This window comes from Heterocephalus glaber, unplaced genomic scaffold (assembly GCF_053883595.1).
Source record: "Heterocephalus glaber isolate CG9 unplaced genomic scaffold, H.glaber_assembly_v1.0 deba00001600, whole genome shotgun sequence".
NCBI lineage: Eukaryota > Metazoa > Chordata > Mammalia > Rodentia > Bathyergidae > Heterocephalus > Heterocephalus glaber.
In genome coordinates, this window is record NW_028258372.1 from 12,753,883 (window position 1) to 12,769,102 (window position 15,220).

Here is a 15,220-nt window from a genome sequence, read left to right on the forward strand (position 1 = left end):
TTCTTTTCTGATTGATTTCTAGTTTTGTTGTGCTATTATCTGATAGTATGCATGGGATAAATTTAGATTGATTTGTATTTAAGCAAGATTTATGGGCTAGTATGTGGTCTATTGCGGGGGAAACTGTGCTGAGAAAAATGTGTATTCTATTGTAGTCTGGTAGAATATCCCGTAGGAATCTGTTAAGTCCATTTGTTAGAAGGTGTGGTTCAGCTCTGGTATTTCTTTGTTGATTTTTTTTTGCCTCTCATATTTCTTTGTTGATTACTTGTAAAAGTGGTGTGTTGAGTTCCCCCACTATTGTGTTGGTTTTTATTTCGTCTGTTATATCCCGTAGTGTTTGTTTTATGAGTATACTGGAATTGGGTGTATATATATTTATAGTTGTTATCTTTTCCTGTTGAATTATTCCCTTAACTAATATGTAGTGACCTTCTTTGCCTCTTCTGATCAGTTATAGGTTAGCATCTATTTTGTCTGAGAATAGGTTGCTACCTGGCTTGCTTTCAGGCTCCCATTGCATATAGTATTGTTTTCCATCCTTTGATTTTTAGTCTGTTAATTTCTTTTTGGATTAGGTGTGTCTCTTAAGTGCAGCAAATTGTTGGGTTTTGTTTCTTTTTCCAGTCTGCCAATCTGTGTCTTTTAGTTGAGAAATTGAGACTATTTATATTGAAAATTATTTCTGAACAATATTCACTTATTCCTCTCATTGCATAATTTTTGTGTTCATTCCTTTATTTTTTCCTTTTTGTTTAACTACTCGCCCTGCTGAATGTATTCATTGCATCAGTTTTTTGTGGTTTTTTGGCTTCATTGTCTCTCTCTTGTTTACCCTTGAGTCCTTGCTCTCCCTCCAGAGTACTCATGCCCCTGTATGACCAAAAGCCTTCTGCTCCAGCAGACTCTTTCTGTTCCTTTGGAGTCAGAGCTGTATCTGTCTCTGGTACCTGACTCAAGAGCTCTGCTTTGCAACCCACAGAACTTGGTGCAGTTCCTACAGTTGCAGAAGACCTCTTTACCTATGTGGGATGGTGGGCAGGATTTCACGCTGTCTCATATCATTCTAGTGTTTGGGGAAACAATAGGAAAGTGCTCATTCTGGACTAGCTTTGTTGAATCTCTCCCCTTCTTTGTCTACAGGGATGTTATCAGGGAGCTCAGACCTGCCCACTGTTCACAGTGTTCAGACATTCGCTGTCTATTGCATGGGGCTCCTTGTTGATGCTGAGTTGTGGGCAGTGTGTAAGATGCTGCATGGACACACTGTTCCCCAGTGTTTGGGAGGATGATGGAGGGGAGGGATTGCCTGTTTTGTGTTTTTTTTGTTTTGGTACTGGGGATTGAATTCGGGACCTTGATCTTGCAAGGCAGGCGGCAGAACTACTGAGCTAAATCCCCAGCCCTAGATTGCCTGTTTTTGTGTTATGGGCTTTCCTATTCTCTAGTTGCAGTCTATGGGTTACCTGGGGTCCCAATTGTAGTTTACTTTCTTGCTGGCTTTCCTCTTCCTGTATGTTTAATTTATGAATATTTACAGAGTGCATATCAAAGAGTAATTTAGGTTCTATAATCATTCACCTGAATTTGGTGACATGTCAACAATCATTAAGATCCAGATACCCAGAAGCCAAATACGATACAGACAGTAGCAAAGAGGGCTCTGCAACTGGACTGCCTCAGTTTGAATTCTGGCTCCAGTGCTTTCTAACAGGGGACCTTGAACAAGTTATTTAACTTAATTGTGCCTTTGTCTCTCCAACTGTAAAATGGGGATAAATAATAGTTTTTACCCTACAGTGTTGTTGTAAAGATAAATAATAAATTAATATATATAAACACTTGGAAAGTAAGTAGCACTTATTAATAAGTAAATGTTAGTAATTATTTAACAGATAGAGAAATTAATGGTAAAGAATTCTTTGAAAACCAATTTTATTCTTAAATACTATATTAAATAATCTTTCTTTAAATGTTACCCTCATTTCTTTTAGACAACCAGTGTATTATGATTCTTGTTACTCTGTAACTTCTTTTCATTTAGCTCATTGTGGCCTTACTTAAAAATAGCTTTTCTCTTAGTATCTCTTTTTGTCTCCCAGATTGTGTAAGAACAGATCTCATTTTGTCCATAAATTTATCACACATATTTTATACCACGTTGTTCTTCTGACATCCTAGTTTAAGGGCTACTCGTGTCAAGAAGAACAACCCAAAGATTGATTTAATTAATTAATTAATTAATTTATTTATTTATTTTTGCTTTGTCATCGTGTTTACAGCAGCTCATTGTGGGTGATAGTTGGAGAAGTTTGTGTAATAAATGGCTGAATGCTTTACATAAATATCAGACTCTTTTTAAAGGGAGATCAAGGTCCATGTTACTATTGTCCTCAGTGTTGCTCTTAGATTTGTACTGAACAAATCATGACAGCTCAGTATTTATGTTAGAATATGGAGACACATCTACATGTCACAGTTAAAGCTGGTAAGCTTAATTACTTTTTTATCAATAGCCAGTAAATTAGCAAATATTTTGGTAACTTTAGCAGTGCCAAGGAGCTAAACAGCAATCTGTTTTAGAAGTTTGACCCATTCTTGTAGGCCCACATAGCAGCCTGTCTCTCTGGTTAAAGAACATCTTTATCTCTTTCATTCTTCCCGCGAATCTTCTCTCATATTTAAGTTGTTAAGTGTGCTGATACTGTATATTTCCATTTTAGGGCCTTAGGAGAAATGTCCCATGCAGTATTTTCTGTGCTTCCTACTAAAAGTTTGAGAGTGATTGAGAGGAAAGAGAGTTGTAAATAAATATTTGTGTCTGAGTTGGGGATGTGGCTTATTGGTAGAGCATTTTTCTGGCATGTGCAAAGCTCTGGATTTGATCCCCAGCAACAAAAATAAAACAGACCTACTCTAGTACTAAGACTAAAGACATTCCTTAATGATTTCTGAGAGCAATAGCCATTATTGTGTGTTTGAGGTTGGCTAAGAAAGTCCAACTTTCTGTTAGAAATTAATTTTCAAGGTTAAGGTGATGATTAATTCTGATTATCAACTTGATTGAGTTGAGAAACATCTAGGAAATTAGTAAAGTACATTTCAGGGTGTTGATCTGAGGATGTTTCCAGAGACATTTAGCATGTGGGACAACAAACTGAGGGGGAGACATACCCTGAAAGTGGGTGACACCCTTCATCATTCAATAGACTGGGGCCTGGATGGAACAAAAGCAGAAGGAGGACACTTGTTTTGTGTGTGTGTGTGTGTGTGTGCATGCGCGCACACATGTCCCTCCGTCTCCCTCACTTTCCCATCTCTCCTTCCTGGCCACAATGAGGTGAGCAACTTTGCTCACAACGCTTTCCATCATAATGTCCTGCTTTACCACAGACCCAGAAACAATGGAGCCAGGTCAACATGAATTAAAACCTCAGAATCTAAACCTTTCCTCATTTAAGTTGTTTTTCTAAGATATTTTGTCACAGTGACAGAAAGCTCAGTGGTACTGCCACCTGCCTTGCAAGTGCAAGCTCCCAAGTTTGATCCCTGGTATAAAACAAAAAAAACTAACACCATTGCCATTCCTATCAGTGGGTAATAATTACTTCCAAGGCAAAAATGTCAGATGTCTTTCCATTTTGGTATATGTGCGGCTGAAGCAAACACATTAAGTATCCTCCATATTTATTTTATTAAGGAGAACTTACATCATGGTACCAACAAGATTAAGCCTTACCCATTGTATATTTTTATGCCTAAATTTTAGCCTGGCAATAAATATATCATGTAAATAAATACAAAGTCCCTTTTTGCTAAATGTAGAAGACACAAAATGAAAAGGATTAAGCTACTCTTGATCAGATTATCATTTCTCCTTGAGGATATGGAGTCCTTTTTTCCATTTTTATTGAACTCAAAGGCTAGTCAGAATGGAACACCTAACCCCAGGAAGCCCAGCAGAATGAATCCATAAGGTATGACAAGAAATTAAAGCAAAGGGGGAGAATCCAACAAAAAGAAAAAGTCATGACAATGATAAGTCAATATGTATCAGTTATAACCATCAATGTTAATGGTCTCAATTCACCAATCAAAAGAAATAGACTGGGAGAATGAGTCAAGAAGCAAAATCCAACAGTATGCTGCATACAAGAAACACACTTAATTCAAAAAGAAACTCATAGACTGAAAGTCAGAGGGTGGAAAACAATACTCCATGTGACAGGAACCTGAAAAAAACCGAATAGCTGTCCTCTTTGCAGATCAAATGGATTTCAAACCAACACTGATTAAGAGAGACAAAGAAGAACACTACATCCTTGTAAAGGGAACACTCCAAGAGGAAGAGATGACAATCATAAATATCTATGTACCAAACACTAGTGTGCCCAACTATATAAAACAAATACTAATGGACATGAAAAATCAAATAAGCACTAATACAATAGTAGTGGGGCACCTCAATACCCCACTGTCATAAATAGATAGATCAACTAGACAAAAAATAAGCAACGAAATACTAGAACTCAATTGAACTCTTGAACAAATGAACTTAACAGATGTTTACAGTGTTCCACCCCAGAAAATCAGAATACACATTCTTTTCAGCTGCACACAGGTCATTGTCCAAAATAGACCACAAACTCGCTCACAGAATGGAGCTTCTTCCATCTTCTATGTACACAAACACATAAATATCTAAGAAGAATAATTCCGCACAGTCTATGTAATATAGTAAAAGCATTAAGGTTCTGCATTCAGACAGATTTAATTAAAATCTTCATTCTGTCATGTACTAGCTATGTGACTTTGCCCAAGTTAGCAGTCCTCTTTGAACTTCACTTTTTCTCATCACATAAAACTTTGTCAGGATAAAAACAACACAGAAGAGCACTTCGCACAGAATCTGGCATATTATAAATACATCATACTTTTTAGTGCCTTTGTATATCCTCTTCCCCTGCATTATGTCTAAAGAATCTCTATATTCTTCTGCTAAGAACACGAGGCCAATATTGTAACAATTATGATCATACCCACTTTTTTAGGGTGAAGACATGTCCTTGACTTCAGTGCTCTCCTTGCCTGTAATTCTACTCCCTGCACTGTGACTTACTTAGCTCCTGACCCTTTCTCTCTGATCTTCTATATATCTGTCAGCACTGCTCTCACTGTGGACTTTTTACTGTACTTGCAAACTCCTTGATGTCTTTTTATGCAAATATATTTAATATTTATTGAGATTTGGAAAATTATATAGTGTTGATGAGCATTATTGCCTTTTGGAGACCCATAGTTTTAAGGAGTCCTCAACTTAGTCATCTCTCATGGGGAAGGGGAAGCTCTGAGAATATATTTATCATTTTCGTAACAGATCTCTCATGAACAACCCTTGGAGTTCCTAGTTAATGGAAAAGTAAGTGACAGAGCACCTTATAAGAAGAAATTCTCCAAATAAGGATAGGATTAAAACCCTGCCTCTTTTTTTCTTTCTGCATTCTCTGTAGTCTTTTGATCTCCAGTACACACACACACACACACACACACACACAGAGTCAGTCTCTCTCTCTCTCTGAATAAAACTACAAATTAAACCATGAGAAATGTAAATCAAAGAGAAAGAAATAAAAGATTCCAGTTGAACTTTCAGTTTTTAAAATTAGGCAGGGCTCTGGAAATCGGTGATAATGAAGAAAAGCTTCTTTCTAATTTATTAAATAATGATTCCAGTGATCTGTGTTTTCTCATTAGAGGAGTGTGGTAATATCATTAGCAGATGAAGGTTAAAAGAGGACAGTATACTATAATATGATTTTTTATTGAGTGAATGCCCTTTTACTTACTGAAAAACTTGAGAGTTTACAAAATTAAAATTTATGTAAAGTAGGTAAACATATAAGATAGAAGAGATGAGCTGTTTCCTAGAGTTGAATAATGTATTGGATTATTAATTTCTGGCAGTTAAGGCTAAAAGGAAATGCTAAAATGTAAAATATTATAATCTCAGCATATACTTTAAAAATTGTGGTACAAATTTTTAGGTACAAAATTAGAGGACTTTATTGTATAGGGTCCTAATGTGGATCGGACGGTTTCACTCTTTTTTTTTTTTTTTTTTTTTGAGACAGAGTCTAGCTGTGTAGTTCAGCTGGCTTGAGTTCAGTATGTAGCACAGGCTGGCCTTGAACTCACAGCGATCCTCCTGACTCAGCCTCCTGAGTGCTGGGATTACAGGCATGCTCCACCATATATGGCACTGGATGGCTTCACTACTTACCACCCTAATTGAGAAACTTTTGAAAGTGAAGCTGATGCTATTACTAATTTTGGAGGACCACAGGGTTACTTGGTTATCCCAGGCGTGGGAATTTGGGGTAATAGGTGAACAGTGACTTTAGTGTGCCTTTATAAAAGATGCCTAACATCTGCCTATGGATTATTCCTGTATGGATACAGGTTCTGCAGTTGAGTTTGTGTCTGAAGGGCTGAATATGTAAAGTCAGTTATTAGTAAACATAGTTCTATGGAGTAAAGTATTTTGCTTCCTCATTATTTGGCTGCATACAGGGACAGAACTGAAAGACTCTTGAAGAATTTATCTTCAACAGAAATAATAGTATTTCTCAAAAAATTGATCAAAAGTTGAAATACCATATGTAAATTGTACTTCAATAAACATGATTTATTTTAAAAAGAACTAAATCATTGCTTATAAGTGATCATATTTGAATTTTTTTCAAAAGTTTTTCTTTTTTATTCATACGTGTTTACAGTACACAATGATTACATTTATAGTTAGGAGTTGATATCTGTACATAACACGTATTAATTCTTTGTAAGTCCCCTTCTTCTCCCTGCCTACCTAGCTGCATTTTTTTACCCTCCATTCCCCTCTTTTTTTCCTGTTATCTTTTATTTTGTTCTTTATTTATATTTTAGGTTTCTCATATAGAAACCATGCAATATTTATGTTTATGTGTCTGATTTATTTCACTTAACATTTCAGTCTTAATGTACATCCCTTTTTCTACAGATAGCTCAAGTTTACCCTTCTTTACGGAAGAGTATTACTCCAATGTGTATAAATACCACATTTTCTGTATCCATTCATCTGTCGATGAACATAGAGGCTGCTTCCAACATTTAGCTATTGTGAATTGTGCTTCTATGAACATGTGTATGCATGTGTGGTCGATTAACTAATGGTCAACTTAGAATGCCCAGCTGAAGTGAACAGCATGGTTGGGAGTGGAAAACCCACCCGAGGATTGTTGCCAGTGGCATAAAAAGAGAACTGGAGGGGAAGATTGTGGGCTGTTGATTTTCTAGGAGAAGCTTGCTGTGGTTGGTTTTCCTGATGCGAACTTGGCTTTTCTCATCAGAGGAGGAGCTTGGGGCCTTGGTGTCGCTGGGAGTGGCTGTTGTTCTCATCATGGGAGCTCTAATCTTCATCACGAGCATCACTTAGCACCAATGTAGATCCCTCAGCCTTCACCAAACCACTGGCACAGGTGGTTTTCTGCCTTTCACCACCGATCTTTGGGCCTTCCCAGTGCAGATCTTCAATGTGGACTTGCATGAAACATTGCTGTGGGCTCTAGGCCTCTGACGGACTCATGGAGGACATTGTCTTGGACTGTAGGCCTTCAGCTGTACTTGTGCGGGATATTGCTATGGGATCCAGGCCCTTGGCTGGATTCTTTGGGTCTGCAGTGGGTGTCTAGTCTCTTGCAGTCCTCTGTATTTGACTTTTTGGGTGACTATTATAAAATAATCCTATAAATTATGTGTCCTGTATTTGTAAAACCCTGACCACAATGGCATGTATCCCTGTAATATGATGATTTTAACTCTTTTAGGAAGACACCTAGAAGGGGAATAGCTGGGTAAATGGAATTTGTAATTTTAATTTTTTTGAGGAATTTCTATACTGAGTTCCACAGTGGTTTTACTAGTTTACATTCCCACCATCAGTGAAGAAACCCCCTCTCCCACACACATACACAAATAGCCTCTCAGGCATTTGCTGTTATCCAATTTCTTGGTGATAGATATTCTTTCTGGTAAAAGATAGAATCTGAGTGTTGTTTTAATTTGCATTTTTCTAATGGCCAGAAATGTTGAATGTATTTTTTTAAGCCATTTGTATGTCTTCTTCTGAGAAGTATCTGTTCATCTTTGTTGCTCATTGTTTGTCTGGTCTTTTATTCTGGGGGAGGGTTAATTTTTTGAGTTCTTCATTCTGGATATTAGTGCTATGTCCAAGAAATAGCTGGCAAAAATTTTTCCCATTCCGTAGGCTGTCTCTTCATCTGTTGGTTGTTTCCTTTGCAGAAGCTTTTTAATTTGGTATAATCCTATTTGTTGATTCTTGGTGTTATCTTTTGTGCAGCTGTGGTTCAGCTCAAAAAGTCCCTGAGGAGGCCTTTGTCTTTAAGAGTTTTACCTATTTTATCTTCAAGCAGATTGTTTCTATTTTAATATTGTATCTTTGATCCATTTTGATTTTAGTTTAGTACATAATGATAGATATGTGTGTAGAACCAATGTTCTGCATGCAAGTAGCTACTTTTCTCAGCATTTGTTAAAGAGGTTATCTTTCCCTCAGTAAAGGAATCTGGCCCCTTTGTCAAAGATAATATTCCCCCCCCCGTCAATACCATGCTGTTTTTATCAGCGTAGCTTTGTAGTATAACTTGAAATTTGAGATTGTGATGCTCCCTTCCTTGTCCAGAATTAGTTTTGCTATTCTAGGTCTGTTCTGGCTCTATATGAATTTTAGGATTCTTTTCTCTAATTCTGTAAGGAATGCTATTGGCATTTTGATTAAGATTGTGTCAAATCTGTATATCTGTTTTGGAAGTATGGCCATTTTGACTTGGTTCTGGCTATCCAAGAATAGGCAGAACCATTTCCTGTTGTCCTCTTTGACCTCCATTTTCAGAGTAATTCAGTTTTCATTGTAGAGGTCTTTCACTTCCCTGGTTAGGTTAATTCCTAGGTATTTGATTTTTCTTGATGCTATTGTAAAAGGTATTGTTTCCCTACTTTCTTTCTCAGGAAATTTATTATTGGTATTTTATTCCTGGGTTGAAGGAGCTGATCAAATATTGTATTTTTTAATTATTATTATTATTTTTTTTGGTACCAGGGATCGAACTCAGGACCTTGCACTTTCGAGGCAGGCGCTGGAACCACTGAGCTAAATCCCTGGCCCTGATCAAATATTTTAAACTTTGGAATTTCAACTTCTGAGTGAAAAGATCCGTAATTTAAAAGTATAAAGGAATTATTTGAGGAGCATATATGTGAATGAAGAAATTTGTCTCTTTCTCATTGGACTCTTGCCTATACAGGAGAACCAATTTCTCCCTCTGGTACTATGGGTTTTAGAGTTGGGATTTCACAGATCTTCACAAACACTTCTGTGGTGAAATCAATTGAGTTTTGAAGGAGCCAGGCCTGTGCCTCTCCACTGACCTGTAATGTTTAGGATGGTGACAGGTGGCAAGTATTGGCACCATCATCCATACTATTTTTATGAGATTTCAAGAAATTAGAAATTTATGGCTTTCTATGTCTATATTACAAGGACGACTTAAGTTTCTATTTGTAATAAGCTAGAAAATGAAGAATACTCTAAATCAGTGACGGCAAACCTTTTAGAGCTTTCAGTGATAACAAATATCCTGTTGTGGCATGTGTGCCATAGTTCACAGCCACTCCTCAGTAAATAGAAGAAAAGAAATAATAAGTAATAGAAATCAAGAAATAGAAAACACATAAACTAAAGAAAAAATAAAACCAAAGTCTAATGAAAACATTAGAAAAAAACTGGAAACAAAATTTGAGTAAACTAGGCTATATTTTTGCAGTGAAATACCACTCAACAGTGAAAAAGAATAAAGTTCTGACATACACAACATGGAAGCATTTCAGAAACATTATGCTGAGTAAAAGAAGCCAGACACAAAAGAGTACAAGCTATATGATTGCATTTACATGAAATTCTAAAAGATGCAAACCAATATATTATATAATAATCAGATCAGTAGAATCTTAGAGTGGAGCTATTTGACTGCAGAGAGGTATGAAAAGAATTTTCGAGTTGGGCCAGGAATTTAGCCCAGTGGTTCCGTCGCCTGCCTCGCAAGTGCAAGGACCCGAGTTTGATCCCCAGTACCAAAAAAAAAAAAAAAAAAAAGAATTTTTGAACTGCCGGGTGTGATAGAGCACACCTGTAATCCTAGCACTCAGGAAGCTGAGATTGAGGCCAGCCTAGGCCACATAGTGAGTTCAAACCAGCCTCAGTTACAGAGTGAGACTCTCGGGGGAGGGGGGCATTCCCCAACAGTGGGATTACATAATGTCCCCACTCAAGAAATTATGCCATTAAAATATAGACTCTCATTGATTATAAGTCATATTTTTTTAGAAAAATTCTTAAAATTAATCAAGAGTTCCCTAGGGCTGGGGATGCAGCACAGTGGTAGAACACTAAACATACAACTTTATTTCGTTTCCTCTGGAGACAAAGAGGTGAATGGTATGATTGTATTTCCCAAAGAGTGTTGTATTTCCCACGAATGGTCAGGGATTTGGCTAATTCCAGTTGACCTATTAGCAATGTGGAATAGCTAGAGCACCTGCAGTAGTGGGATAGATGGGCACGTGGCACTTTCAACCATTCTGTAAAAAGCCCAGGCAGTGCTAAATAGTTCTGTCTTGCTCCAGCATTTATAGGTGAGAGAAGCCATTTTTCCTCCTTAGCCTTATAGAAAATGGCTTATGTTAATATTGAGCAAAATGAGTATGGCATCAAGACTAACACTTCTCTCTATATTTGTCCTACTTACACTGTAAAGAAGTTCTAAAGTCTTTGAGAACTTCCAGAAGTTTGGTGGGTTTGTTTTTTGTCTCTCAAAAAAGTGGAGCTTCACTACACTTTCAGGAGCTTTAAGACTTCTTTCTAGAGGGAAGTCTTAGAATTTTATAACAACCTAGAAGCCCTATGCCCTTCCCCACCCTTTGCTTATGGCCTTTTGCCTCTCATGGTCTCAAATACTTAACCTCAAATGATATTGGAGCTTTTAAAATTAACTTCAAAGCTCTGAGCCTGTCTCTATTTTTAAATTCTAATGATGAACTTGGATAATGGGACATCTAGGACTGCTTTAGGAAAGCACAGCCTCTTTGGGGGATCCTGCTGTTCCAGTGTTACAGAAATTTAAATTTAAAAAATCAGTGGAGGGCCGGGGATGTAGCTCAGCGGTGCAGTACCAGCCTGGCAACCTCTAGGCCCTTAATTTGATTCCCAGTACCAAAAGGAAAACAAAAAACAAAAAACAAACAAACAAACAAAAACTCAGTGGAATTGCAGTGGACAGCCCAAGGACAGGCACAAGCAGGAAGCTGATATGAGCTAGTACTTAGGTTAAAAGCTACGAATGTTTACAGTATTTCTTTTTCTCCATCTTTTCTCTAGGCATATTCTGTGTATGATGAAGACATTGGGTACTGTCAAGGACAGTCTTTTCTTGCTGCTGTATTGCTGTTGCATGTAAGTAATTTTCCATGTGCTAAGTAACAATGCTACCACGTTTATTTTATTTTCTACTTTTTTAAATTTCCTTCTGATTTTCAGTTTACCTGGTAAAGATTACACATGGCATATCTTTTTAAAAATGTACCTTGGTTGATAAAGAGATCTAATGTCAAGTACAGGGCAATTTGTAAAGATAATTAATTTTAAAGAGAATTAATTAATTAAAATTGCTTATTTGAAGTTATTTTAGTATATGTGCTGCCAAAGTGAACACGTTTGAAGTTATTTTAAACTGGAACACTCTAGGATAAAGAAGTCAGTGTAACTGCCCAGAAAAGTTGGACTAGTATGTACTACTATATTATGGAAAGGAAGTCTTTTATGTTTTCTGTGTTTTATTTTTATATACTGTCTTTTCCTCTCAGTCATTAACAGGATCTTTATTGAGCATCAGTTGCTAGGTAATGGGCTAGGGAATATGATTACAAGATGAATCATTTATAATTTGTCTTCTCAAACATCTTACAGTCCAGAATGGGGTACAAATGATGTAGGTACAAACTTATTTTATTCTCTTTTCTGTGTTGTTATTGATTTTTCTGATTACAAAAGTAATATATGCTTGCTAGAGGACTTATAGTGTGCTAAAAAAAACAAGTGAAACATAAGGTAAGAAAATAGAGAGGAATATTTCCCAACCTGATTCTTCCAAAGCTTTCAGAAAAAGAAAACTTTCTGGAAGAGGTGGCTGAATAGCCAAGACATAAATAGTAGAGGTTGGGAAGGCAAGAGGAGAAACAGAGAGAGAGAGAGAGAGAGAGAGAGAGAGAGAGAGAGTAGAAAATTCTAGACAAGAAGAACAAGAGCAAATGTATGGAAACAAAAGGATGGTGTATACAAAGGGAACAATGTGGAATTACTGTTTACTAAAGGAATTATGTGGAGGAAGTGGTTTGAGGTAAAAATGATGAGATAGATGGAGACCAAATTATGAAGATTGTGTAAACATGTCAAAAATATGGGCTTTCTTCGAAAGCTAATGAGTCATGTATTGGTTTGAAGCAAGGGGATGATATAGTCAGACATTCATTTCAGAAAAATTCTTGTTATACTCATTTAGAGGGTAGAATTGGAGAGAGCAAATAGCAATAGAAAGACAAGTTAGAAAATATCAGTGTAAATGAAATTGAGACCCAGAGATAATAAGCAGAATTATAAAACATTCAGAAGGCAAAATTGATAGATTTTGTAGATGGATTGGCAAAGGAAAGGTCAGAGGTGACATGTCTAGTTTTCTGTCTTTCGTGACTGGATGAGTAATATTTTGAACAAAGACAGAAAATACATCTGTTGAGATTGAGTGGAGGAAAAAGTTCAGGAGCTGGTGATAAATTTTGCTCTGAGTTCATTCAGTTTTGGAAATTTTGAGGCATATGAGAAAAGCATCCAGAAATGCGTTGAATACTGGAGACTGATGCTGGGGGAGAAATCAAAGCTAGAATCATGAGAGTAGAAGAATAAGTATACTAAGAAGAGTGGTATAAATCCCCAAAATACCGAACATTTAAATGGCTGATGAGGAAGTAGAATTTTTGAAGAAATTCAGATTTCTGCATAGTGTCAAATGTGGCAGAGGGGCCTAGTGAGTTTAAAACTGAAGTATTTCCTTTGGATTTGGCATTCTGAAAATGTAAAACATTTATAGTAGATTCATTGTCCTAATTCTGATAACCTGATTCAAATAATAGTAAAACATAGTGTTTCTATTGTGATTATTCACCTTATGTTACTTTGAGGTTGATTTTTTTTGTCTGTGGCATTATCATCTTTTTATGATAGTCTCTTTCTTCTCTCCAGTATACTTCTTTCCTTGATATTTCCACATCCTATTTTGGGGGGACTCTTTATGTATAATAGCCAACCTGAGTCCATTTTGTACCTCATCACTGTCCTCCTCCCTTTTGTGTAAGGTCAAGTGGTTCCAGGTGGTCATCTCCCCCTCTCCCACCTTGGGTGTCTTGGTCCCATTTGGTAGAGCTGTCTGCAGCTGTATGTTATCTTTATGACCTTGTAAACAGAATACTCCACACCTCTGTGATATTTTGTTTCAATTGAACTGTGTGAAACATCCCCTGACCCCTGACTAACTTAGCAAATTTCTGCTTCTGTAAAATTCCACTTGAGCTTCTCCTTCTCCCTGAGCACTCCCAACTAAAAGAGCTGCTTAAATGAACCCTGCAAACCACTTTTCAGATGTGAGCCTCTCTTGAACGCTGGCAATAAAGGACTCAAATTTGGCTCAGAGTGGTGGAGATTTTCTATAAACTCTTGCTATTGACTATGACATGTGTTGATTAAGTGTTTTACAGTTACAAATTGTCAGGGGCCTTTTTTCCACTATTAAACTCACCTAATATCTGAAAGTAAGGTCCTGATCTCAGAAGAACTTGATACTGTAAGCAGTGACATGAATATGATCATCAAGTTCAGAGGCATCTGTCTTCTAAAAGAAATGTTTATAATCACCTTGATGAGAAGCTAGTGGTGCAGCTTTCCATTGAACAAAATAAATCTTTGAATATACCATAGTTTCCCATATTTGACCTGTACTCCTATTTAAAATGTTATCATGAATTGATTAAAGTTATGTGAGAATATCTCTGAGAAATCTGTTCTGGGATTTCTGAGAGGTTTGATTTTGAATTTATAATTATTTATAAACATATCCTACACCTAGGCCTTGTAAGGAGAGAAAGAATCAATCAAATAACTAGGAAACTCAAATACCTGGAATTTTTCTGCATTATCCACTCTATCATAATAAGGGCCACATGACAACTTAGCTTTTGTAAACTTACCCAATAAGATAGCTACCAAAGTGTATCACAAAACAGACAAAAATTCAGTCTCCCCTCTTACTTTCTACATGAATAAAATTATTCAGTTGTTGCCATGGCTTATAAAAATAATTTGAAATATAGAAATGCCTTTAGAATCCTAACAGAAAGATTAACATCTGATATTCAGCATAATATTAGTGAAAAGCACAGTCTAATTTTTAATTGGCATTGTTTGTGACAGTCCTGTTAATCAGCATATTCCATTAGGTGACCAACCCATCCTTCAGGCAATTTGAACAACAGAACTTAACTGAAAGGTTTTTCCCCTTTATTTTTGTTTCCATTGTTTAAACAGGTAGAATACAGACTATCTTAAACAGTTCAGCAAATGCACTATCTCTTGTTCCAAGGAGATACATTGTTAGGATCTTGCTGACTAATTTTTTGTCCATTACATAAGCTATTGCTTCTTTTTCCTGATAGACATCCTGTGGAAGCCCCATATTAATCATTGTCAGAGCTTGCTTCTCTTTGGGATGCTGTCCTTTCCTCACCCTGGTCATTTCTCTTTCACATTCATCACCTAAAAGGAAAGAAAGACCAAAACTGAAAGTGTGTTCAATCGTTGTAAAAAGTAATTAGCTTCTCCTTATGCTTGGAAATCTCCAGATGCTTGAAAATAGCTTTGTAACATGTGGTAGTTTAAGCACTGAAAGAACTAATTGTTTATCACAATTGTTTATGTTGTATCTATTTATGAAATTTTGAGAAATTTATCATTTATAATTGGAGAATAGCACAGAACATTATAGTATAGATTTCTTATAACTAT

General features: G+C 36.5%; 1 protein-coding gene across 7 annotated transcripts in view; it reads left to right on the forward strand.

Annotated features, from left to right (window-relative positions):
- Rabgap1l (RAB GTPase activating protein 1 like) overlaps positions 1 to 15,220 on the forward strand; it is a 725,139-nt gene that overhangs the window by 430,943 nt on the left and 278,976 nt on the right. For all 7 annotated transcript variants that reach the window (XM_087194125.1, XM_004853402.3, XM_087194130.1 and 4 more), the window contains one exon: positions 11,489 to 11,563. In XM_087194125.1, coding sequence (XP_087050251.1) covers positions 11,489 to 11,563 — 75 coding nt within the window. The remainder of the gene's footprint in view (positions 1 to 11,488; positions 11,564 to 15,220) is intronic.